Source organism: Coptis chinensis, chromosome 3 (genome assembly GCF_015680905.1).
Source record: "Coptis chinensis isolate HL-2020 chromosome 3, ASM1568090v1, whole genome shotgun sequence".
Taxonomy (NCBI): domain Eukaryota; kingdom Viridiplantae; phylum Streptophyta; class Magnoliopsida; order Ranunculales; family Ranunculaceae; genus Coptis; species Coptis chinensis.
In genome coordinates this window covers 914,129-940,586 of record NC_141458.1, presented here as the reverse complement: position 1 = coordinate 940,586, position 26,458 = coordinate 914,129, and the positions used below count along the sequence as shown (strand labels likewise).

At 36.7% G+C, this 26,458-nt stretch overlaps 2 protein-coding genes and 1 long non-coding RNA gene across 6 annotated transcripts; all 3 read left to right on the top strand.

Annotated features, from left to right (window-relative positions):
• Positions 1–998: 998 nt before the first annotated feature.
• On the top strand, positions 999–7,692 carry LOC147507060 (protein HOTHEAD-like). Its single transcript, XM_086599775.1, has 6 exons — positions 999–1,321; positions 1,715–2,126; positions 5,577–5,887; positions 6,281–6,666; positions 6,833–7,401; positions 7,501–7,692. Exons 1-6 carry the CDS (start codon positions 1,096–1,098, stop codon positions 7,553–7,555), a joined length of 1,959 nt encoding a protein of 652 aa, XP_086455901.1. The 5' UTR covers positions 999–1,095; the 3' UTR covers positions 7,556–7,692.
• A 2,183-nt stretch (positions 7,693–9,875) lies between these two features.
• Positions 9,876–19,097, top strand: LOC147507059 (zinc finger CCCH domain-containing protein 64-like). The gene is given in 9 exon segments (XM_086599774.1): positions 9,876–10,368; positions 10,445–10,553; positions 10,646–10,765; positions 13,239–13,356; positions 15,270–15,712; positions 15,972–16,257; positions 17,029–17,125; positions 17,842–17,987; positions 18,758–19,097. Coding segments are annotated over 9 exon segments (1,806 nt in total). The 5' UTR covers positions 9,876–10,010; the 3' UTR covers positions 18,887–19,097.
• Positions 19,098–20,512: 1,415 nt separating this feature from the next.
• Positions 20,513–23,652, top strand: LOC147507058 (uncharacterized). 4 transcript variants are annotated; one of them, XR_015217527.1, is made up of 5 exons: positions 20,851–21,104; positions 21,178–21,248; positions 21,851–21,938; positions 22,475–23,157; positions 23,250–23,652. It is a non-coding gene; the product is annotated as an uncharacterized LOC147507058 (long non-coding RNA). The 4 variants fall into 4 exon arrangements; XR_015217528.1 differs by lacking the exon at positions 23,250–23,652 and having other exon boundaries at positions 20,917–20,977; positions 22,475–22,845; XR_015217529.1 differs by lacking the exon at positions 23,250–23,652 and having other exon boundaries at positions 20,917–20,983; positions 22,475–22,845.
• The last annotated feature ends 2,806 nt before the right edge of the window (positions 23,653–26,458 follow it).

Sequence of the window (26,458 nt, the reverse complement as noted above, 5' to 3'; positions counted from 1 at the left end):
CTACTTCCACAAGAGCCAGTTCTTAATAAAGTGGGAAGGAAGATTACAACCACTCCTTGCGGTCTCTCACCTTACTAGATCACTCTTATCTCTTTCTGAGGGTTGTATCTCTCGTAAATGTTATCTATCAATCTTGATAGCTTTCAAGATTGGGTTTCTCTCTTTTGTTTTATGCGGTTCTTAGTCCTTAGGTTTTCCAAAACCTTGATTTTGGTTTTTATATCCAAAACCAAATTTCAGATTCTTGTAAAAGCGAAGCCCACAAAGATTAGACACAGCGCTGCTGGCGCTTTGAGCGGTCGCTAAAATCTTGGAGGACTGAAGTGGTCACTTATATGGCGGGTGTCGCCCATTTATATGAGCGACATTCGATTTTCGAATTAAATTCGTTTCTCTCCAGCTCTGTTTCTCTCCTCATGTGAGGGATAACTCCAACAGTAGCAACATCCTATCTCTAGCCCGAATACCCATATAGCAGTCTCTCTCTAGCTCGAATGCTCACCTGGCCCAAAAACTCATCACATAATTACACAAGAAAGAAATTTCAACCAACATTTAAAAGAATTCGAACTTGTAACCTCCTCCATGAAGAGATTAGTACACAACCAATTGAGCTAGAGGCTCTTTTGTTATTTTCTCATCATTCATACTTGCCCATTAATCCTAGTTTTTTTATATTTTTCATATGATCTACAGGGCTGTTTGTCTACAGTTGGTGTCATGTGGCATTGTACTTTGGGAGTTGCACCATGCAACTCTGGCTGGGAGGAATGGGTTTCTGCCTTTCTGGACTGTTCTTCCTCGTATAAATTCCACATCCATTAAACTAGTTTACTACTATATATAACCAGACAGATGCGGATGCAGAGTTATGGCATTGCACCTTTTATGTTATTATTATTATTATATGTTCATATATATTCGATAATGGTTATTCTATGTTTATACGACGAGTTTTCACACTTTTGATAACTAGTATGCAAGCTGGACCATAGATGCATCAGAGCGTTAATTGGAAGAGCACAACCTCCTACTCCAACCGTGCATTCATGTCTACCATTAATAGATACCAGTTGTAATCAGCTCATTAATTATATGATTCACTATTTCACATTCATGCCCATTTTTTTTTTAAGATTATATATATTTCAACCAGACCAACCACAGATAGCCACATTCAGTGCTAGACTGAGGAAAAAAGTGCTCTCTTGGGACTCTCTTTTTTCTGTCACTGATCAAATTCCTATGGCTTTTGCTTGGTTTCTTAAGCTTTGTCACTTTGCCATTCTTCTCTCGTTCAGCATACAATCTGGTTGTCAAGGTTTTTTTTCTTCTCTGCTTTGTTCTTGAAAGAACTGTTCTTACTTCTTTTCTTGTTTTATATATGCAAGTTTCTGTTTTAAATAATCTTCTTATTACTTCTAAATGATTTGGGGGAGGGTTGGTTGAATATCAAGCGTATGAGCCAAATTAAGGACTCTACTAGTGACCGTGTTGCATCACACCATGTAATATCTAATTCAAATATTTGAATATCTTCGGTTATGGTTGGAATAGGACTTCTGTTGTAAGTGGTTTAATAATATGCTTGAGTTCTAATGATTGTACAAATGATCTAATTTGATACAATTTTCTTTTTTAATGATGAGAGAGTTTATATTTTGACAATTTCGACAATTTATATATGACAATTTTGACAAAATGTGTAATATAGGTGCTGAGGTTCACTTGAAGTATAGATACCCGTTCATCAAAGTGGCAAGTTCTTTTGGATCTCCGGAACCACCACTACCAAGACCATCACCAACGCCATCATCATCAACATGGAAGAACAGAGCTGCTAAAAAATACGATTACATTATAGTAGGAGGGGGGACTGCAGGGTGTCCTTTAGCAGCTACACTTTCGCAGAATTTCAGTGTATTATTACTAGAGAGAGGGGGTGTGCCTTTTGACAATCGAAATGTCTCACATATGGAGAACTTCCACCTTTCTCTTGCTGACATTTCATCTCGTTCTGCTTCCCAAGCTTTCATATCCACCGATGGAGTTATAAATGCAAGGGCCAGGGTATTGGGTGGTGGTTCTTCTATTAATGCTGGATTTTATACAAGGGCAAGTCCAAGGTATGTGATTGAACACTTGTGAATGGATTTCTCTTCTTCAATCATAGATAACTCCAGCATTCTAACTAAGAAACTCTATTACTTTGCAAATGATCATGGATTCCGCAAGAAACCATCCATTGTGAATTAAATGTGTTTGTTGGCACGTCCAATAGCTCGTAGGCGCCATCCCATTTACTCTTGGCGGAATCCAATATCTACCCTTTACCTGAAAGAATGACAAATTAAAAGTGTGAACTCGCACTTACCTCAATGTGTGTGGAAAGATCTACTGTCTTTCTAAGCTTATTGGCACCTAGAGGGATAGCACCAATTTATGAGAAGCCGTTGCACATATAAATAGCACATATTGTTGAGAATGCTTATATTGAATTCAGCTTAATCAGTGCTTCACTTTTTAAGTCGTCCTATTATAGGAGTGGGTAGATTACCTCTGACATTCCTACAGTCCTACCTCATAAATTTTAGTAAGGATTAGGGAATAGGGAGAACGATATATTTTATGTTGCATATTTTAGACACTTCCATTTGTCTCGTGTTATAAGCTCATAGCCTAAGTAGAGAGAGTGAGTGAGAATAAAGAGGATCAAGAGTCAAAGATATGAATAAGCTTGATTGAAATCCTTCTTTTAGACTTAATTATCTAAGACTCTAAGGGTCTACATCAAAATGTAGTCGTCTGTTCTGAATCACTAAGGGATGAACCGATGAAGGACCCCTCTATTTTTTCATTCATAGCATTTTGCAGCATCATTAATATTAAGATGTGACAATAAATTGTCGCATTTATTATTTTCTAGCACTTTGGATGCAGCAATGAGTGTAAAACAAAAACTGTCTTATGAAGATACTATATACGTAGATCAATTCATCAACTGTAAGGAACAGAATGTAGTTACACTTGGTAAACATAATTCTTTGCAAGTCGTGTTTATTGGGAAAAAAAAATCTTTACTACTAACACTATTATTAATGATTTTGCACAGAACATTATCCGTAAATCCGTAATACTCATTTATCTTAGACATTAAACTTCTGGACCATCTCTTTGGTGTGGAGTAGGTGTGTTTGTTAAATTTTAACTCATGGAAAGGAAAGGAAATAAAATGGGTGGTCCACTATGGAATGGAATGGAAATGAAATAATTTTAAATGGTATGTGTTTGGTAAACTGGGGAAAGAAAAGTAAAAACTGGGGAAAGGAATAATCATGTTTGTTTGCAAAAGCTATGGAAAGAAATAATTGTATTGTTGAGTGGAGTGTATTAGTAGTAAGTCCCTATTTATCTATTTCCTTTATTTTCCTTTCCACAAAATTTTCGGGGTTAACTAAAGACACAAAACCTTTTCCATTTTGTTTCCATGGAAAAAGTCAGATTTCCTTTCCATGGATAAACAAACGCCTTAAAAACTATGAAAAAGATGAACCACTTTTATTTTCCTTTCCTTTCCATAGTGTTTCCATCATAACAAACACAAAGTTAAAACATAAGTACATAACAAAAGGCATCGTTAAAGGCTGCAACTGTTAAAGTTTGGTATATCAGGTTGGTTCCAGTTGCAAAATATGTTGGGTATATTATAACATGGTCAATATACAGAATAAGTTTGTGCACATACCACTATTTGCTGTCCACAAGATTTCATGTCTTGATTGGTGGAGAGACTGCCCAGAAAAACTGTTTATCTGCCTGAAAAAACTGTTTATCTAGCCCATAAAGTGTTTGGACCAATGAGAAGGCTGCCGTTTGTGGACAAATCTGTCCACAAATTTGCTTTCGTCAATATATCGTATGTGTGCGTGTAAAGTTCTCAAGTGATCTGTAAATTTATCAAGAAGTGGCCAAGTGGGTGTCAATGTTACTAGAAAACATTATATGTCTCTTGTTTTTGTTTATACGACCTTTACTTTAATAGGGACATGTCTTTTTTTTTTGGCAACTTTTAATAGGGACATGTCAATATGTCATATACTTACTTTTCGAGTTAATGCATATTATTACGTCTGGTAGTTGAGACTTGAGACAGATCATGCATGCTATCAAAGAGTGTTTAATGGCTACTGGTAGATGAATTCCCACGACCCACACCCATCAGAACATTTTTCCTTTTTTCGGACTTTATGCTATTTCTATATTTTTTGTGAAATTTGATGAAGTTGGTGACATTTTGATACTCTAGTGTGGCTCAAGCCAATGCTTTAAATTATCAACCTTACTACAAATGATTTACTTTTACTGGAAATACACTTTGTTTAGACATTAGAATGAAGACTTTATTACTTTTATAGAATTTATTTTTTGGTTTCAAAGTAGAAACTTAATCCAGCTCGGATGGTGCTTAACTCTTAGATTGTAGTCTTATTATTATATATAATATATTCACATTTTACCAAAAAAAATAGAACAGTAGTACTAGAATAGGATATGTGATGTATGTATTAAGTCTGGTAGATGAAATAGGACCATGAGCTGAAAGTGTGCTTAATGGCTAGTGGTTTATATCTTCTGTTCAGGGTAAACTAATTGTGCCATTGTTAGATGTTAGATGTGTATAATATAATTTGATCATATAATTATGTTTGAAGTTCTAATCAATCATTGGATCTCTTACTTTTGACCCAAAAAAGAAAAAACCAATGACAAATTGACAACGAAGAAGCATATTTATTGGACCACATATATTAATGTTACACTTGGAACCGGTGCCAAATACCTTTGAGGTCCAAGAGAAAACTAAATATGCTTTGTAATTGTACCTACACGGCTACACCGGTGATAAATTCATTTGAGTGAAGTTTGTTCCAACAATCAAACTCCCTGCCTACCGTTGAAGGTACAATTGATTTGAATCACAGGAAAGCATCTGGTGCAAACCGGCTAGCAAATAAATGGGTCCTTCAATTCAGGGACAATGATATTATTTCCTTTTATCATGTTGTTGTTAGAAACTTAGAATACAACTCTGATGTTGTCGGAGGGAGCTAAGACAAGTCTTGGTAAAGTAATAGGGGGCTGGTGGTATAATGGGTAAATTCCTGATTCGACAATGATAATGTCATTTTGTTCTTAATCCGGCCATTGTCAGCAACTCAGTACAAAAAGTTGTTGACATTATTCCACTAGTTGCTGACAAAATGCGCTGAGTTGCATTTTGTAGTCGAATTGAAAACACATTAACATTATCATGGCCGAATCAGAAATTTACCCTTGTATAATTGTATCATTCTGTAGTATGGGAGATAATGAGTTTTAAAATTACAATTTATCGCATTTTAGAACACTCAAAATTTCACAATTTTTATTTTTACAATCGTCGTAATTTTTTAATGTAATTGTGCAACATATTTTACTTTTCTGACAGACAAGTATCTTGTGCTGATGTAAAAAAAAACATGAGAAAATGTAATTTCTTGTGCTAATGTTACTATTTGACAAATTTTGTGCTGCAGCTTTGTTAAGCGTGCAGGGTGGGATGGTGAGTTGGTTAACCAATCATATCCATGGGTCGAAAAACAAATTGTTAAACTACCAAAACTAGCACCATGGCAAGATGCAGTAAGAAAAGGACTTCTTGAAGTGGGGATCTCACCATTTAATGGATTCTCTTATGATCACATGTATGGCACTAAAGTGGGAGGGAGCATCTTTGATCATAATGGTACCCGCCACACTGCTGCTGAGCTCCTTCATTCTGCAAACCCACACAATATTCACGTCCTCATCCGTGCTACTGTTCATAGAATTGTTTTCGATACAGCAGGTAAAATATAATCAATTATGAAAAAAAAAAAAAAAAATCCGGCGTAACATACTAACATGTAGGAAGCACAACGGCCAATGGTTATTGCATAGCAACAATTTTCTTTTTATTACTATGCTTTTATTCTCTAAAACATTTGGTGAAGTATATATATCAAATTTTTCACCAGAGAAATGAGTCAAAATTCGCTAATCTCAGTGCTTAGATTACCCATAGTCCCATAGTACTTTGACATGAGCCAATTGGTTTTAAATTGGCTCGTCACAAACAATTGGTTGGCCTCATCCAGCTCCAAAGCCTACCAGGTTGGGTGTAAATCAGTAAATGAACTTGGCACATCAACAGTCTAACACGCCTAATAGTCTAATACAATTTTGTTCTCAAAAAAATCAGGTAAGGTACCCAAGGCTGTTAAGGTGGTATTCACAGATGAAAAGGGACAGAAACATGAAGCTCATCTTTCTAATGACAAACAGAGTGAAGTCATTTTATCATCCGGCGCAATTGGTACTCCTCAGCTCTTGTTATTAAGTGGCATTGGACCTGTGAATGACCTTAAAATGAAGAACATACCCGTGGTTCTCGAGAACAATTACGTTGGTAAAGAAATGGCTGATAATCCCATGAATACTATATTCATACCAACAAAGGAACCGGTCAAACAGTCTCTTATTGAAACTGTGGGGATCACAAAATTGGGTGTGTTCATTGAAGCTAGCAGTGGATTTGGTCAGTCTGGCGATAGCATTCAATGCAATCACGGCATTATGTCTGCTGAGGTTAGTAGTTACATAGTTCAATAGGACTGAATAAGTGACTATTATACGGCACATTAGAACAAATTAAGTAGAAGCACATTTCATAGTATTTCTTTAGCAAATTTACGGTGCATCACATGATTTACTTTGACTATTAATCATGTATGTTACATTATGGCGAAATCAGTTTGGGCAGCTTTCAACCATTCCTCCAAAACAAAGGACCATGGAAGCCATTCAAACCTACAGGGAAAAGAAACCAGACTTACCATATGAGCTATTCAGGGGTGGTTTCATTCTAGGAAAGATTGCACGCCCATTATCAACTGGTGAAGTGAGACTTGACAGTACCAACATCAATGACAATCCAAAGGTCACATTCAACTATTTCAGCCATCCATATGACTTGCAACGATGCGTTGAAGGCGTTAGGTTGATGGAGAAGGTTGTTCGCTCGAAACATTTTGCAGAGTTTACAAATGATGACGCTTTGACGATGAATATGATACTTAACATGAGCGTGAAGGCTAATGTGAATCTGATACCAAAGCACACTGATAACACCAAGTCCTTGCAGCAGTTTTGTAAGGACACCGTGATCACTATATGGCATTATCATGGAGGGTGTCATGTAGGCAAGGTGGTGGATAAAAAGTATCGGGTCTTAGGTGTGGATAGACTCAGGGTCGTCGATGGGTCAGTTTACAATGAATCCCCTGGCACAAATCCTCAAGCCACAGTCATGATGATGGGCAGGTAAGAAATTCTGTGTTTTTTCTTACATATAAAATGAGTGAACAATTTTTATGGATGTTGCATAGCAAACTGACTTGTGTTCGTCGCCTGACGGTGCAGATATATGGGAGTGAAAATACTCCGAGAAAGACTAGGAAGAAGAGCTGGTTTATGATTAGCAGGATTGCAGCAGACAATAAAGATGTCATTTATTATTCTATTTTTTGTGTGGCTCAGTAAGATTGTACAAAACTATTTTATCGCTATGGCTGATGATTATATATTAGCTAATTAATGGGGAAAAAAATTTGATAGCCACTGATCTTGAGGCTATTGAATCTGGCAGTACACTTCTTTTTCATTGATGATCAGTTGATCACATACTAACTAGCGTCAACATGAAAATGAAGTGGCCGATTGACTCCTCGTGTCTCTTCCCTATTGCAATGAATTGTGGTGTCTAATACTGGCCGGAGGAATACTGCAGAGGAACATTTAATTTTAAACCATGAGTGCACTGAGAAGCAATTATTTTTTGGTGAAGGTAATTGTATTGAATAGCCAAAAGTAAAAAGTGTTACAAATGAAAAGAACGAAGCAAAATAATAGTTGTATATGCTGAGACATAATAACTATACACAGATTACATCAAGTAAGAAATCTGCAAGTCTAGGAAGTCTGGTCTTCCATCCGACCATTGAGTGTGTCCTTTGGGCAGAGGTCCTGTTGTGTTGGGGTACTGTTCTTGACTGTTCGTTGGTAAAGAAGAAGGGGCGTCCGCCCGTGCCCAACTTGCGCCCGCCCATTGCCTTTTTTCTCTAACTCTCGAAACAGTCAGGACCAGTACCCCAACACAACAGGAGTCGTTGTTCAGAGACAGTGACGACATTGTGTTGGGGGCATTCATCGGTGGACTAGGAGTGGAAACTAACTTTGTGGCTGAAAGTCAAGCTATTGCAATCAGTCTAGCCAAGGCTATTCAACAAGGTTGGAAGAGAAAATGTATATGTTTTGGTCATGTTACATGAAAATTGTGATAATATATATATTTTTTTGGGTGGGTAAGCGAGGTTTTTATAGAGGTCCCCTACCCATTTTTATTGAATTTAAAAGAACTAAGTTTGTTACACTCTCACATACTCTTTCTCTAATGCATCATCAGTTACAATCCTCCTAAGTTCCTCAGAAAAAGAGCTAGGCTCTATTTCCAACCAGTTTACATTTGGAATATGTGAAGCTAACAAATCCGCTAACCTATTAGTTTCTCTAAAAATATGGCATATAGTAAAATCCTCTATTTGTCCCTTCATTTCTTCAATGCTTCTCGTAGTCTTGTTTGCTACCCATGGGTGCTTTTCTCCACTTTGCATGAAGGATACCACATTGCTGGAGTCTGTTTGTGCTACTAGCCGTGTTACATTATGTTTTTGTGCCAGTTTCATACTTTGTTCCACTGCCTATAGTTCGATCATAACAATACTATGATAGTGAGACTTTCCATGTGCCGCTGCCATTACTACCCCACTGTCATCTCTTATAGCAGTAGCCCATCCTCCTTCCTCCCCTTGAAGTGTTCCATCAGTGTTTAAAATGAACACCCCTCTTCCTGCTGTTTCCCACTTAGCTTGTATATCTTAGTTTATCTTGTTATCACATTAACATTTACATTTCATCTTGACACAAATTGTGATAATATCTCATGACTTTGCAGTTTCATTCTAATACCTTAGAGCCATCTCTAGGTGGAAGTATCATGTCACTTACAAATTTGGCTCCACAATTCGGAATTTCGCGAAAACTCATCTCTAGGTGGAGGCAAATGTGGAAATATCACCTGTCTAGCCGCATCCATGGATGGAAATTTGCGGTTTTGGATGAGGATGCGGCGCGACATTGGTAGTGTCACGCGCCATTGCCAATCCACTACCAATGTCGCGTGGATTTTTTTTTAAACATTTTCAATTTGGCGCGACAGTGGGAATGTCACTTGGGTTGTTTTTTTTATTTTTATTTTTATGTATTTTTTTCAACTTGGGGCGACATTGGGAGTGCCGCGCGGCAGTAGTAGGGTCGCAGGGGTGGTAGGTCGTACTCTAAATTTGCGACTGTTATTTACCTCCACCTAGAGTTGGTCAAAATTTGCGGATACTTGCCTCAAATTTCAGCCTCAAACATGCATGTGATACTACCACTACCTAGAGATGCTCTTATGGGAGTACAAGTATGCAATTGTTATTGAAGTAGTTTAACCTCATGTTCATAATTTATTAAACGGTGAATAAGTGAAAATGGGCAGGTTACTAGTTAATATCAAGGAGCCAGTTAATCAAGTGAGCGGAGCGAACGTTCTGGGGGGGGGTTGTGTTCAAAATATCATTTGTACATTTGGTTGGTTTCTTTGTCCTCATCTCTTCTCTTCGTCCCTCTCCCTCTCTCTCCCCTCTCCCTCTCCACTCTTCACGCCCTCTACTTATATGGCAGTATACTAGTTAATAATGTGTTTTCTCCAAAGTCCAAAGTAAACTACCCACTGGGTAGGGCTTGGGTGTAGGGCTTTGTTTTATCTGTGAAGTCCACAGTACAAATAGGGTAACTTGAGCTTGCCACTCATTTCTCACATTCACTTCAACATGGCTTCTCCTCCTCCTCCTCCAAGAATCCTTCTTTGTGGCGACGTCTTCGGTCGACTCAACCAACTCTACAAACGAGTCTCAACCGTAACAAAAGCAACCGGTCCATTCGATGCTTTATTCTGTGTGGGCCAGTTTTTTCCCGACTCTTCTGATGATCAATTAAACGAATTAATGGACTACATTGATGGGAGATCTCAAATCCCTATTCCTACTTACTTCATTGGTGACTATGGGTTTGGTGCTGCCAAAGTTCTCTCTAATGCTCGAATGGAGAATAAAGGGTTTAAAATGGATGGGTTGAAGATTTGTAATAATCTTTTTTGGTTAAAAGGCAGTGGCAAATTCACTCTTCATGGTAATTTATTAATTCATATATATTTACATTTACAAAATTACTTATTTATTTACTTTTTGGTGTTGCTTATTTGTAGGGTTATGCATTACTTATCTATCAGGTAGATGTCCATTGTACAATCAGGATGACATTGATGCACTTCGAGCGTGGGCGGAAGAGCCTGAAATAGTTGATTTGTTTTTAACATATCCTTTTTCCATTTCAATTGTTTAGTTATCGTCTTTTTTGTGTAAACTATGATAAAGAATTATAAGTACATTCCTTGACACTTTATCACTAATGAATGGCCAAGTGGTGTCTCAGAAGGAGCTGTTGTAGGAGAGGCACAACATGAAGTTACAGATTTGACGTGTACTGATCCTGTCATCTCGGAGTTAGTTGCAGATATCAAGCCTCGGTAAGCTACTACGATAAGTAATATATATTTGGATCTGTAGAATATAGTTGTATTCATGCAATGCTAACCTTGTCAGCTCTTGGACATTTGAAAAAGGATCCCAGATATGAATAGTTTTGTACAAGTTATCCAAATTAATGCCCAACGTTGATGAATTTCATTTTGATACTTTGTCGAAAATTGAACTTCTTCTACTGATCAAACAAAACTGTTCGTGAATTGTTAGGGGCATGTTCTGTTGCTAGGCATCCCTATAGCTTATTTTCTTCTCTTTTTGCTGTTCCTAAAGGAGTGTTTGGCCAATTAGAGATGGTGTTTAAAGGGAAGTAGTCAGGATAAGAAGAAGATTCATTGCGTTAGGTGGGAGACACTTAGTCTTAGTAAAGAAGAAGGCGGTCTTGGGTGTAAGTATTTATCTGCCATGGGAGAAGCATTGCTAGCAAAATGGTTGCAGAGATATGGAGAAGAAAAGGAATATCTTTGGAGGAGGGTAATATTCGATAATTATGGGGATGGGGAGAGTGAATGGAAAACAAAGCAACCTCGGGGTCCTTATTTTATTACAATACGGAGGATCATCTTCTAAAGGGGTTATTCTCCTACATGGAGAGAATGGTTCCATATCTTTTTGGTATGACTCATGGCTAGGAGAGAGACCACAGTGAAAAATATGCTACTATCTATGATCCCGTGACAAACAAAAATGCCAATGTAGGAGATTATGCTAGAAGAGGTGTGAATGGGAGGTAGTGGAAAGTTACCTTGAGGAGTTTAAACGGTTGTGAGTTATCTGATTACATCAACTTTTTGGGTACTATTTATCAAGAGGGGGATACATTTGGGGAAGAAGATGGGTGCCTCTGGAGGGGGGATAAAATGAAAGTATTCACGGTGAAATCTTTTCATAGGGTCTGCCACGAATTTGGTGAGACAAGTGTTGAGACTTGAGACCTCAAGGGATTATTATAGTGGATTTCCCTATTAAGAGGAATTGCTTGCCTTATATTCTTTTGAAGGTGTCATTCTTTACTTGGATGACGTTTCTAAGGAGGGTTCATTCCATAGACAAGCTAATTGCTAAAGGAACATTAATAATGGATGCTATTTTTGCATATAGATTGGAGAGGATGTGGATCATGTCTTCATCTGGTGTTCTTTTGCTAAGAAGATGCTGTAATTATTTTTAAGCTTTGTCAACAATCCTTGGACACCGCCAACTAGGATCGAGGATGCACTTGATGGGGCATTGGGGGGTTTATGAAACACGCTCTATCTTCAAAATAAAGGTCGATTGCTGAGCACCTACCTAGACCAGTATTTCGGGTGGTATAGAACAGAAGAAATCGTAGCCAATTTGAGCAAAAAACTTGGGGAACATTTAAAGTCTTGTTGGAGATCAAGGAAGTACTCTATGATTGGTCCAGGACTCTAGGGGTGGCGGACTTGAAGACCTTAAGATTTCAAGACTTAAATTGGTTTAGCTGGGAAAACATTGTAGATCAAAGGTCTTTCTTTTTCGTTTGGGGGTGTGCATAATCTTGTACCACAATATCTTGCTAAGTGGGGATTACCTTTTTGTAATTTTTGGAATGACTGAACTAACTTCGACTGCTCATAAAAAAAAACAAAAAACAAAAAACAAAAGCCATTTGGAGTCTCAAAAACAGCTGCATTTGAATTGCCTTTTAGAGAATCTACAGTGATCAGTCTTTTATTCCCAGTAGGTTCTGATGCAGGCATACAGAGAAGACCTGCATCCTTTTCTTTTCGGTGAGAGACGTTTATCCTCTCTCTTGCTTGGAAGGCTTGTGGAGCTCGTCATTTTTATTGTCTTTGGTTATGGGTTTGATCCAATGGGTCTCACATGGTATCATTGGAGGCGAGCATTCAACTCTACCCAGTTTACATTTTTTTTTATTGTAGCCTCAGTGTCTGGCATGCTCTTCGTCACGTTGCAATTCCAGGAACTGCAACATTACTTGTTTTGGATCTGATTATGTTTTGTTGTTTTGTCTTATATGTTTTCTATTCATTTATTTATATGCACACATGCATGTTCTAAATGATTTAGAATACCTTTTAAAGAAATTGTGGTGATATCCAGTTGTCTATTGATTAGTTGTTTAGGTGAGGCACTGACTGTTTCTGATGCTATCTAGGTGACCACTTTCATATCAAAGTGAATAATTGTATCAAGTAGAAACGTCTTATGACATTATACAATCAATACAGCTTGTAGTATGAAAGTAATAGCGGTAACTTGTGGCAAAACTTTTTAGGGCAACAAGTTTTTCAATAGTGGCATAGCCAGGGGCAAAAGTATGATTCAAATTCTAATACATAATGTGATCGCATAAAATAAACGCACAACTTATATGCGCTATGTCTTTGCTTTGAGCTTGCCCATAATGAACTTAAGTATTTTTTATTTCAGATCCTATCGTTTGAGTGTGCACTATCTTGTACTCTACAGGTATCACGTTGCAGGTACAAAAGGTGTTTATTATGCACGTGAACCATATCTTAATAATGAGGCTGTTCATGTAACCCGTTTCTTGGGTCTTGCTCCTGTTGGAAACAAAGATAAACAGGTAATTTATTTATTTTTATTTCTTTATTTATTCATAACACACAATAAAGAACTCGTATCATTTACAGTTTTGGATAATTCCAAATGTAGCATTAAATTTATAAAATTTTATTGGTGCTAGAATTGCATATAGATATGTTCTGTTAAGTAGAGAATAATGTCTTTTAGGTGAGCTGGCTGCAAGGCTGCTCATTCGATACTTTGTTTGAGGAAACTGGAGAGATGTTGATACATTTGGTTTACTGCATGTAGTTGATGGCGGTCTGTAATTATATTCCAAGATTCTTTTCTCGTTGTAAAATGATATAAGAAGTTTTTTTGCGATAAATGCAAGAGTAATTTTACTTGCAACTAAGTTTCTAAGCTTGGGAAGCCCGACTTTCTTTTTCACCCTTCACAGTCCTTCCTCGTAAACACTATGGAACTGCGACCAACACGACACCTCCTTCACACAAAAACTCTCTCTCTCTCTCAGATGGTTGCGAAAATCTTGAAAAGCAGGTTTAATAAATCACTGATACGGGAAGAGATTCCAACAGTGGAGGCTCTCTTCTTATAAAATTCTCAGTTTCATTTTCGTTAGCTACTACGCTTTTCCTCATCCATGTTTCAAAGAATACATCTCAACCACATTGTTTTGGAAGTAATCTCTCCCTCTCTCTGAATGCGCCATTTCTTTGGCCAATTAAACCTGACCCCAAAACAAAAAAAAAAGAAAGAAAGAAAGAAAGAAAGAACCAACAGTAAAGCTACATCAGATAAAGTACTTGTAGCTGTTGGGTATTTTTTTTTGGGGGTGGTGGTGGTAGGTCTGCTTGTCAAAGCAAAGACGTTTTGAAGACACCTCAACACTACTGTTTAAAAGAATTGGGGGGGGAATCATGTCTAATTGGCCAAAGTTGTGGGGGTTATGTCTATAAAACTCTTTTTATTTTATTTGTATATAGTTTTCCATATAGATATGTAGACATATGTGCTTACTGGAAAAACTGATGCCTATTCTATGGCACAAAATTTTGCATGTTTGTTAATAAAACAACAGAGGTTGCAATGTAGAAAGTGATGTCTTGGCTTCTTACTCTTGCTTAACCTTGTATTTAGTTCAAAAGCGATAATTGATATTTTTATCTCCAAAACCGTTATGTTCTACTTTACACTAATATATCCTGTACAATTCTTGTTTGAAGAATATCTCTTGCAGTGTAACTTATTTTTTTTTTTTTTCTGGGTGTACAACTTTCCTTTTCCTTAGCTCCTTGCTAAGGGAGTTCAATGTACAATACAACAGTCCAATTTGCATTAGTGGTACGTTTTTTTTATATCAATAGAGAATAAGAAATTTTGTTTGACAACTTAGATTGTTTGAAGGGAGCAAGCTACTCTAGAACTTGAACATGTGATTCTGGACATTGTTCTGGTCACTGGTAAAAACTTTGAAATATCTGTTAAGAATCGGTGAACAGTATTAGAGTTAATATCTGTAGAAGTTCTTAGATATAGTGTGTCTTTCTATCGATAAATGGGAACAGTATTATTGCTCCTGCTGCTCCCTAATAGTAAGCTGAGCATCATACAACATCTGCAAAGTTGTCCCTTGAATTGGACCTTTGACCTTTACAGCTTAAAGTATTTATTTTCGGAGAGGCAGACTTGTTTAGAATGAATGTCCGTGTTTAATGATTTCTATATTTAACTCTTTAAATCATCTGAAGTTTTTACTTTTTTCTGTTCATAATTATGTGAAATTCGTGATCTTATGCTTCTGCATGCAGATTTTCCAATTGTTAATTGGAAGGATAGTTGTTTATCTTATCTGTAGAGAACATAATAGTGTCCTACTTTTTCTGCTACTGTCACTTGGATATAGTTTGAAGATGTATTGTGACTCTTAGTACGTTATACCCTGCTTCTCAGAAATTTATTCATGCGATTTCTCCTACTCCAGCGTCCAACATGTCCGGCACGGAAATTTCTATGAATCCCCCAAACACGACCTTTTCTCCATATTCACATAAAGAGGGTGGAACTCATGCTAAAAACGTCTCAAAGAGGCCTAACAGTGGTGTTTCTGACACACAATATTGGCGCTATGATGTCTCACAAAAAAGGCAGAGGCATGGGAGTGGGAAGAATGAAAAGTTGTGTTTCAAATTTGTTTCTTCAGGTTCTTGTTTACAGGATGAGAAGTGCAACTTTCAGCATGACATGGATGGGAGGGAGCAGTTTTTGAGAGGTGTTTGCTTTGATTTTCTAAACAAAGGAAAATGTGAAAGGGGTCCTGAGTGTAATTTCAAGCATAGCTTAGTTGACATGGCTGAGGAAATTTCTCATGGGAAACAAAGTTCTAAAAAAAGCTAGCAGGTAGGTTTGGTATTGTAGAAACTGTTATACATTTGTGTTCCTCCAGAGCATGTTGGGGCAATTGACAAAATGGGATATTTATTTTCTGTCATGTTCTGTTTGACATCTTGAGCCATTTTGTATTGTAAAGTGATCATTATTTTATTCCAGCACCATTCTTATGTTCTAAAAAAGTTGTAGTAATGTGGATATTTCAGTATAGTCATGCCTTGCCAATCCATGTTTTAACCTGCCACTTCTGCCATTAATTTTCAGGTCTAAAGAATGCTGGTTCTGTTTGTCAAGCCCCAATGTCGAGTCACATCTTATACTATGCATAGGAGAAAACTTCTATTGTACACTTGCTAAGGGGCCGTTAGTCGAAGATCATGCATTAATAGTACCTATTGAGCATTCTTCTAATGTTCTTGATGTAGAACCTGAAATAGAAAAGGAGGTAGAAAGATTGAAAAAAGCACTGAATATGTATTTCAAGAGCCAGGGCAAGGAAGTTGTCTTTTTTGAGTGGGTTTCCAAACACATCGGTCATACTAATATTCAGGTAAGAAGATCTTCTGTCAAGTGTTTGGTTAGAAAGTGCTTGTATTAGTAGTTGATTGCTTATATATCCATGCTAGAGAAAGCAAATGTTATATGTCCTTTTAAAGCTGTTGTCGGGTTTTTATTTCTTTTTGGGTGGGGGCGGGCAAAGCAAGTTGGCTTGCAATTTTTATTTTTTTATTTTTGTATTACTTTATTTAGTTATTTTTTGCTGGTAGGATGTCCATTTATATAAATATGAATTTGCCCTTGTAAAGTTTAAAGAGAGCTGTTGGAGGATGTTCTCCTGCTTGTGTAGATAATCCCCACAAAATCATTGCGTTTGAAAAAAATTCACACCATATTTCTGATAAAATAAATAAGTGCCACCCTAATAATAGCTTACTAGTTGAAGAACTAATGATCGTCTGTTTTCTTTGTGAACTTGAATAGTCATCTGGTGGGGTTAGAAAATTCATAATGCGATGGTATTTTGAAATCCATTTTGATGCTTCTAAGCTGAAGCAGAGGCAGTATGAATTAATACACATAGCCTATGAGTCTATTTATCCCGAGGGTTAATAGGATTATTGGAATTTGCCCTAACCAATTGTTTGGATACATGCAAAACCTTTTCAAGTGGCCTTATACACAGTATCAGGGGGGTTACATTCACAAACTGATAGGCTACAAATGTTAACTCTCCAAAGCAAAAGAATCACTCTTTTTATACTATTGCCATATTTTTGCAAATTTGTTGAATTCGTGTAAAAACAATTTGTAACTTTCGCAGGCTGTTCCCATTCCTGTGCCGAAAGCATCTTTAGTCCAAGGGGTTTTCACTTTAGCTGCTGAAAGAGTAGGATTTAAGTTCGTAGAAAGCAACTCCAGTGAGTTACCTTGTTCTTACTAGTTCTCGTGCAGTGTCCCTAGTATTCTCATGGTTTAAAATCTCATCATGATGTCTTCTTTCTTTTTTATGATGTACACTTTCTTTTCCTAATAAGCAACATTTATTACTATTACTATTATTATTACTTTTATTATTATTATTATTTATTTAATTTTATCATTATTAGTTATTATTATTAGTTTTATTATCGGTAAGTAATAAGCAATGTTCACTTGTTAATTTGTAAAGCAAATGAGTATATTAAGTTCGATCATTATAGGAATTGAACACACCTTAGTGAGATTTTTTTTTTGTTCTTTAAAAAAGAGAAAAAGAACCAAATAGAAAAGGCTCAAGATATGTGAGGCCTCTCCCACAGTAAGAAAACTCCAACAATGAATAGGACCCCAAGTTAATAGTTAAACCAAATGCCTCAAACTTTCTAGTCGTTGAAGAGTCAGACAGTTACCCATGTTGAAATGTAGTTTGACGCTCTGTGATTCAATTCTTTCTTCTTGTCATATGCTTTGCTACAGTTCCTAAAACTTCCAATGACTGTGGTCTGTTGGCCAACTAAGTTTTAGTTAAGTAAACAACTTTGTAGACTGAATTGTCTTCAATGCAAAGGCAGCTCAACCAAGCCTCATCTCAATAACATACAGCATTTCCTAGATTGCCATGATCTCACTTATATTCTCTTGATTCTTTTTGCAGACAAAGATACATCTGAACGGAGATTTTTTTTGAAAATACAATCCAGTAGGAAAGTGAGTATTTTCTATGTGGAACTTCCAGACGGAACACTACTATCACACTCAATTGAGGGAAATGAGAAATTCCCAGCGCAATTCGGACGTGAGGTATGCAGATCAACTTATCCTTCTTATACTCATATTGATGTTTTTTTGAAGTTAGAGCTTATGCATATCAACTTATCTTTCTTTTCAGATTTTCAGAACCTCTAATGCATCAATTTTTTTTTTATGCTTTGCTTGTTCCCATAGAGTTTCAGAACCTCTAATCATCAACTTACCACACAACACAAGCAATATATGTTTTCTGAGAGATATACCTTTCTTCTTTCAGCAATACAATGTTCTGAATACTTTTGTTAGAAGTCTGCATTGATCAGCCGGTTTCAGCTAAAGCCTTTGGGCTGAAATGCTGAATCAACAAATTTATGTTGTTGGTGTGAATTATGTGGATTAACAAATTGAGTGTAAATTTAGGAATGAGGAGAATGAGTTGCACCAAATATTGATGTGAAAGTGACCTTGAAGTATTCAATTGTGGGTCAAAACATGATGGTGGACAAAATCAGGACCTCGCGTTTAACTGTGTTCCTTTTTTATCAGCCATCTCACCATTTGGAGTCCGGGTGATGGGCTACTTTTTATTTTTGTCGCATCTTTTTGTTTTTTTTAGGTGGCATCCTGCTCTTTAGATGATAAACCTTCAACATGCACTCGAGTTAATCATGAAATTGGCTCGGAAAAGTGGAGTGTACTTGTGAATACTGATAATGTTTAGGATGTCTCATTGGAATAGCTCTTGTTACTCCTTTTTTTTTTCCTTCTTGAGAACAATGGATTGGACATACTAACATATAGCAGCATATCCTACATTTCAGGTTTTGGCAGGGTTGTTGAACGTACCAAATAGGGCTGATTGGAGGAACTGTAAGCTTAGTAAAGAAGAGGAAACAAAAATGACAGATGCTTTCAAGAAGCGATTTGAAAATTTTGATCCATTTCGGTGATTTTCTCGGAAGATGTTGCAACAGATACTCGCTATACCATCTTTTGTAATCTTATGATGGAATGTATGAAATCATCCATACTGCATTTTGATTGACGAAAATGTAAACTGGTAATAAGTATGCGCTATTGCACCTTCAAACGCAGTGACTTAGTGTTATTTTCCGAAAATAGGGCGCGAAGCAAAGTAGAGCTTTACAGTTTGTTTGTTGATTTGCTGAGTTTGTTTTATTTGATGTTGAGCTATAGTGAAAGACATATAGAGAAGAATAATAAACTGCACTTTGAGAAGAGTAGTGCGCTACCCGTTACATCAAGAATTCATCTAATTACTGCCTCTTGACATGGTGCGAGTGGTGGTAGATGGTCAACCAACACTGGCACCGTGGCTGGAGGCAGTAAAGTGGGTGAAAAACCGATTCTTTATATGTTAACACCCGAACTATTCATGTAGTCCTCTGCCTACTGCTTTGTACCCTCTTGACATGGACAGTGGTAGTTTGTCTAACAATTCGGTTTTCAACCCATGGTTATGATTGATTAACTAGTTCTCCATCGGAGTTTGCTTTCTCAATGCTGCGCCGGTTCATCAATAGGAATCAGATAAAATATACCCGGCCATGACCTTGTAAACAATTCATAGCCATGAGCTGGTAAATTCTTCATGGTCGGCACATCATATAAAAATTTCTTTAGATTGTATATCATACTTTCAAAGATTGCAAACTAAAATTCAATAAAAAACAGTGATGATCCCCAGAAATAGTCTTCTACTCTTTTTGACACAATTTCTCTAATGAAAGAGATGAAAGTGAAAGAGTTAGGGCATCTCCAATAGGGAGTGTAAACCGTATAGAGTGGAAATTTTACACCCCAAATATAAAAAAACTCTCTCCAATGGGGGTGCTAAACCGTAGGTAATAGTGTATTAGCTAATAGAGAGGGTGAGAAATTCCCTCTCTCACTATTAGTTAATAAAAAGCCCGGACGTCACTTAAAATAATGTCTGTTTAACTTAAAAACTCGGACGTCACTTCAACACACGTTTGAAGCTTTATTTTTTAATTCGGACGTCACTCCGTCCAGTTTAAATTAAAGAGGGGCGTCCACTTGAAAATGACGTCCGAGTTTAAAATATATTTTTTTTTACACTATTCCATTTGGAGAGTATAGAGTGTGGATATTTATGAATCAATACTATCTGATTAGAGGTGTAAAATCCTAATGACACCTACGTGGAGCCTAAGTGGAAGTGTAATTTTACACCCCCATTGGAGATGCCCTTAGTGAAAAATATAGTACTAGGTGTGAGTGTGTGACAGCGGATGAGGATGAATATTGTCTGTTTTATTTCAGTTTCCCTTTCCGTTCTAGCCCTATAAGCTATTTTATTTTATTTGCACCAACCCCATGTCTTACATGATTATATTCGAACGTATCAGCAATAGCCATGTATCGATTGGACCCCATAAATGGTAGTAGTATTTAACTTGTTGAGTGAACATGGCTGAAAGATTGAGGATAAATTCGACTGTAGCCTGTAATCGATTTGGTTGACTAGTGACTAGGGTCGATCAGGCGCGGCCCCAATAAGTCAGTTAGCATGGGTTCTTGTTAATGCAAGTCAACTTAGAGCACGAGTTGACCAGAGTTTGTCCCGAATCAACGAGAGGTTGCAGTAATACAACTCTTTTTTAATAATTGAAAATAGGCTAAAAAAATGTGTGGGAAAGTGAAAAGGTTAAAAAAAATTGAAAATTTGAATTGAAATCTCAAAGTTTCTATAGTCTATAATATAATCACTATCACGAATTGAGAGTTGCGCCAGTTAGAATAGAGAAATGGAGTTTTTCGGAGCCTTGATAAGAGCTCCAATGGAGATTGTTGAGAGAGTCAGTAACAGTTCTGGTCATTTAGCAAATTTTGTGGCAGTAGGGATGGAGAAGGTGTGGCAATTTGTTGGGGATTTACGTATTGTTGTGGAAAGGAAATCTAATCAATCTCGATCAACATCATCATCAGCTACGCCAACCTCGCTATCTCAAGAGCTAAATTGAAAGAGGAAAAATTGAAGTCGTTTTATGAGGGTTCTGGTATGGGTATGGTTAGTCTGGGCGTTTTTATTCTGTTTGTCACCTGGTTTAGGAAGAAGAAAAAAGAAGTTCCACCACCAGCTGGTTATTAATGTTTCTAGAGACAATTTCTCCTTCAAAGTCATAGGTTCACTCTCTATCTCACTCTTTCTCTTTTTCTTCTTCTTCTTCTTCTAATAAATTATTTTCATTGTTATTAGAAAATGGTGATGGCAAAGAAACTCTGAATGGTGCAGGGAGCAGCGATGGAGCTGTTGAGTCTCGTGGAAAGGCAAGTATTCAGTTTTCTGGATAGAAAATATAGGTTTAATTGAGAGTTAGTTTTGATCTTGAGATTTAGAGCTAATGTTTAAGTTATCGACCTTAAGTTATCAGCCTTAATTTTACAGCTCAAGTTTGAGAGCTCCAGGTCAAGTTATCAACATAAATGCCTAAACTCTTAGAGCTCAAGTGAAATAAAAGCACACGTTTATGTAGGTTCTGTGTTCGAGAGTGTAATCAAGAGGAATGTATTAAATTAGTAATAGGTTAATATCATTGGGTTCCTATTTGTATTCGATGTAGGTTAATTAGTAAGGTTTCTATTTTGGAGTCTAACTAGAATTAGGATTGTGGTTTTTAATATAAAGGCATCTAGGCCTTCATTGTTAGATGGTTAGTATCGAATATTAATTCTAAGAGAATTTAGAGAATATTTCTTCTTGTTGAAGGTCTAAACCCTAGTTTTAGGTGTTTCTTTCATTAAAATTAATTGATGTTTATTAGTAGTTGAAGCTTCCACCAGCAATACATGTCTGAAATGATTGTATTTTCATGAATGGTTTTGTTTGGACAACCATTAAATAATTTATTTTCTTTGTTGAACTGTGACAGGCATCAGATGTGCAAGATGTGCAAACAGAGAACTCAGGGAAGAATCCTTCAAGCTCCAAACATCAGTAGGTTACAAGTACCAGTCATGGTAAGTTCCTGTGCTCGCTAAACTAATTTTTTCCGTTACTCTTGAAGTTGTTGGTAGTGGAGCAATGTATGTTTGGATGCGCCCCTCTCATTTGGGTTTCTAGCATATTTTGACTAAGTATTGTGGCATGATAGGGATAGGTCGTATAGTCCTTTCGTAACTTCATGCCTAATAGCAGATATACATTTTGAATTGTTGTTTTCATGTTATGGAATGAGTTGCGGACTGCTCATCATATTTTCAATCTATATGTTTTTTCGTATTGGCTTCAGTTGGAATTTCTAAAAGGATAATACTAAGGCGTCTTATATAAATTGGACTCTGTTGGATATTTTAGTCTCGTCTTAATGTAAAGTCACATGTATTGGCATTATAACTAAAAATTTCGGTCATATATTTTGTTATTGGATCTAGGTTAGCTGATAAATGTTTTCTGAAGATTGAGAGTATCGATAGTGCATACGTCTTGTATTAGTAGTCTAGTAATTGAAATTGTCAATTTAGTAAAACACATAATTTTGTTGTTCTTTTTCCAGATTTGCCAACTACATAGGGTGATTGCTGTTTTACCAGATTCCATGAGTACATATGATGATTGTTCGTGTGTTTTTTCCGGAGGATTGTTCTTTTATCAGATCTTCTGAGTGTGCGGAACTGTAGATTGTTCTTTTACTAGAGGTGTTCTTATATTAGATTTTCTGAGTAGACAGGAGGTTATTGCAAAATTTGGTGGAGACTTATTTCATCAAATGTACTTTTGCTTTGGATTTTTCAAGTTGTAAATGCACTTGCACTCAAGTTTCATATAGCATACAATATATACATTTATATAGTAATACAAAAAGGAAATGGGGTTAAAAGAAAGAAAGAAAAACTGTGTATTGGACTCCTGATACTGCAAAGGAGAGAATCAATTTTGCCAAGGGTCTTATTCTTAATCTTTGAGATGCCCTTAAAACTGTGTATGTAAACTTAAGTGTCTTCCCCCGATTCTCCTAAACAGAAATGTGTTTTCTCCTACACCAACATATAGCAGGTATACCAAAATGAAGTCGCACAATAACCAGATTTTCCCAAAATGGACCGAGAGAGCGGTTACAGGTTTTGGCAGAACGTAATGATGATCTCAGAACACCCACTCTTTCTTGCAACACGCAAGTTTCTGGGAACTTGGCTCCTGTTAACAAACATTTATGCTTCGACTGGCCATTGGAATGAGGTAACTAAGATGAAAACAATAATCAAGGAAATGAAATGGAAGAAAGAATTAAGGTTTTGGGTTATGTTCCTGACACTGGATTTGTATTGCAGGACTTGAATGAAAAGGAGAAAGAGAGATAGTTGAATTATCACAGTGAGAAGCTGGCCATAGCCTTTGGGCTCTTGAATAGTAGAAACAAGACTGCTTTTATCAGGATTTTCAAGAACCTTAGAGTTTGTGGTGATTGTCACACGTGGATAAAGTATGTATCCAAAGCAGTTGGAAGAGAGATAATTGCTAGAGATGCAAAGCGATTTCATCATTTTAGAGAGGGGATGTGTTCTTTTGGAGATTATTGGTGAACATTATGTCTAATTTACTTAGCAGCCATTTTCTCCTTACACCGTGTACACTCCCAGAAATTGTCAAGAAATACAATGCATCCATAATAATGGAGCCAAAGCCTGATTTTTTATTCTTTGTTGTTCAAACAATCATACTGATGTCCTGCTATTTGGAATCTGAAAGTACATTGATGTGCAAAGGAGGCAACTTCTGCTGTATATACTAAAACGATGAATACAAGGGACTTGAACTCAGGTGCTTTCACTTAATCACCAGGAAAACAAACCACTATTAGCTTGTGCAGACGAGCAACCTCCTCAGTCTGCATTTATTTCTGTGATGCTCGGTGACATATCCTCAAATCTTGATCCAAGGCCATCACCAAGTTAAACAAATTGTGGCATTTCGACTTCTATATATCTTGTAATCAATGATATACCGCTCAAGATTGGTGCAGATCACAGTTAAGTCCCCCTCGAGATAAATGCAGTTTGTAGTCAGTTGTATAATACTCCGAGAGTGTTCACCATGTAGAGCCCAACCTTCAGATTAGCACCTCCAACTGAGTTTAGATTGCAGTCAATTATGCTCCCAGAATTGCTAATCTTGTAGAGCCACTGTACTCCAATGCTTTGAAGAAATTAAACCATGGAGTTTCTCTACTCATTGAAGTCCTCATAAGGTGAGGATCCACTTGAATAATCGCGTTCAAACGGTGTATTCTCCATTGTTATATTTGTAGTTGCTTTTTTAGACAGGTTTGAGTGTAGACGGTAAATAGGAATATAGGATCATCTTAGTGAATCATTAGAACTATTGCAGAAACATTGCTGTATGAAACTCCGCTTCACATGTCAGGGTTTTGGGTTTACATTTTTCTTTAATTTTCTCTATTCTGTTTATGTCTTTATGATATGATATCATATATATTCAGTTGCCTTATTTCTGTTAAATCGTTACCCATAACTGCTCATTTATGAACTCGAACTCCAGGCCTCCTGGAACAACCTCCAATGTCTTGGCAAGTGATCCACATGACATAACGAGTAAAATCTAGAACCGTTTCTAGGACACAATTATCAGGCTGAAGCAGTAATGGCAGTAGCATTTGAGTGTCCAGCACCCAGAAATCGAGCCAAGAAGTGAAAGACCCTCGTGAGTTGAATTCCTTAAAACAGAAGTAAATTGTTCAATTTAGCTCTCAGTTTAACAAAGAATTTAAAAACTAATTCAATGTCCAAAAAAAAACAAGAAGAACAAGGCTTCTGAACAGCACCAAAGAACAGCTCACACATGCAAGAGAGTCACACTGGTTTCTTATTTCTGCTTCAACTTCAAGTAATTAAATTAAATTAAATTAATTAAATCTAACCACACATTCCTATTTCGATCACTTCTCTTTCTTTCTCTCTCTCATCCTTCATTACCGTTAACACAAAACACACAGAATTAGAAACTCGTCTCTTATTTCTTGCACTTCAAGAAACCCTATTTCCCCTGCATTACTAGTTTCCTATTTCCATTCCAATAACCTCTCTACTCTTCTCCCATTCCTTCATTCATTCATTGCTTCCTTCATAGTTAACTCGTCTCTCAACAAGCGTTCTTCTCTCTTTTGCCTTGTTACTGCAATTTATCTCTTGTTCTCAGATGGGTGAACTGGATAGCTATTGGGAAGCTTCTTTAACTCTTACTTGGGATGAATACGTTGAGATTACGGAGCGCAAAGTCAATGGCCTATTGCCTACAACAACTTCATTACAAAGATACCAAGTAAAGGACGGTACTGGAAAGCGAAAACATAAAACAGCCAAGAAGAGAAAGAGAACACAGGTTACTAACAGGCACATAACAGAAAAGAAGCTAAAGACACTAGTACAAGTGACATTGCAAAATCAGCATCAAAAAAACATATCAAGAATCAAGTTTGTCTCAAAGGCGCCAGTTAGTGCAATGCAATTCAAGGGGAAGAACAATGCTGTGACTCAAGAAAAGCCAGTAATGCCGGAATATATGATGGAAACAATAGCAAGTGTTGGAGGAATAGACATGACATGGTTGCAGAGGAAAAACGTGTTCAAGACTGATATAAGCCGTGGAGAGAATAGGTGGCTGTTTACAGGAGATATTGAACACATCCTAACTGAAACTGAGAAGATTTGTTTGATGGGTGATAAAAACAAGGAATTGAAAGTGTCGATTGTCGACAATCTAGGTGTGTTTCCATGCCTAACTTTCAAGTATTGGCATGGTTTTAAAAATTTGTTTTAAGACTGAGTGGATGAACTTTGTTCAACGTCATGGGCTGACTCGACCTAATCTCCACGAACTTCAAATCTGGTCGTTTCGAAAACAACAAGAACAGAAACTCTGTTTTGCAATTAATGTCCAAGAAAAGAATTGGAGCAGCGAGAGTAGTGGCTACGCATAATGTGTTTATTAATTTCTACTATTACAAATTCATTCCTTTGATTATTTTCTGTTTATTTAGGTTGAGGTTGTTGTCCCTATACAGGTATTCATAGTGTTAGATTATTTGTTTTTTATCTATCTCAACTCTCAAGTCAACAAGAGTTATTATTAGGATTAGGACTTAATAGTCATCTGTTAGTTGTTGTATCCTATTTTAGGGATTAGTAGAGTTTGGAGTTTGATTGTTGTTTTATAGGCTTCTCTCAATTTTTTGTAAATGCAACTTCATATACATACTTATTGTCCTGTTTCTGAACTAGAATTAACAGCAGTTTTCATTTCCACTTTTGATGCATTTTTTATATAAATTCCATTCCCCAAATTTACAGTTACAGTAAATGGAAGCAGTCTTTGTTGTTTTTCAGGTTTGTTTCTTCGGTTTTGATCTGTTACCTGAAAAGAAAAAAATAAGTGTTTCAACTTTTAACTGCAGAAAATGTTAGATTGACAAGTATATATGAAGTGTCCTATTTCTAGACATTTTTTAAAATGTATTCACTAC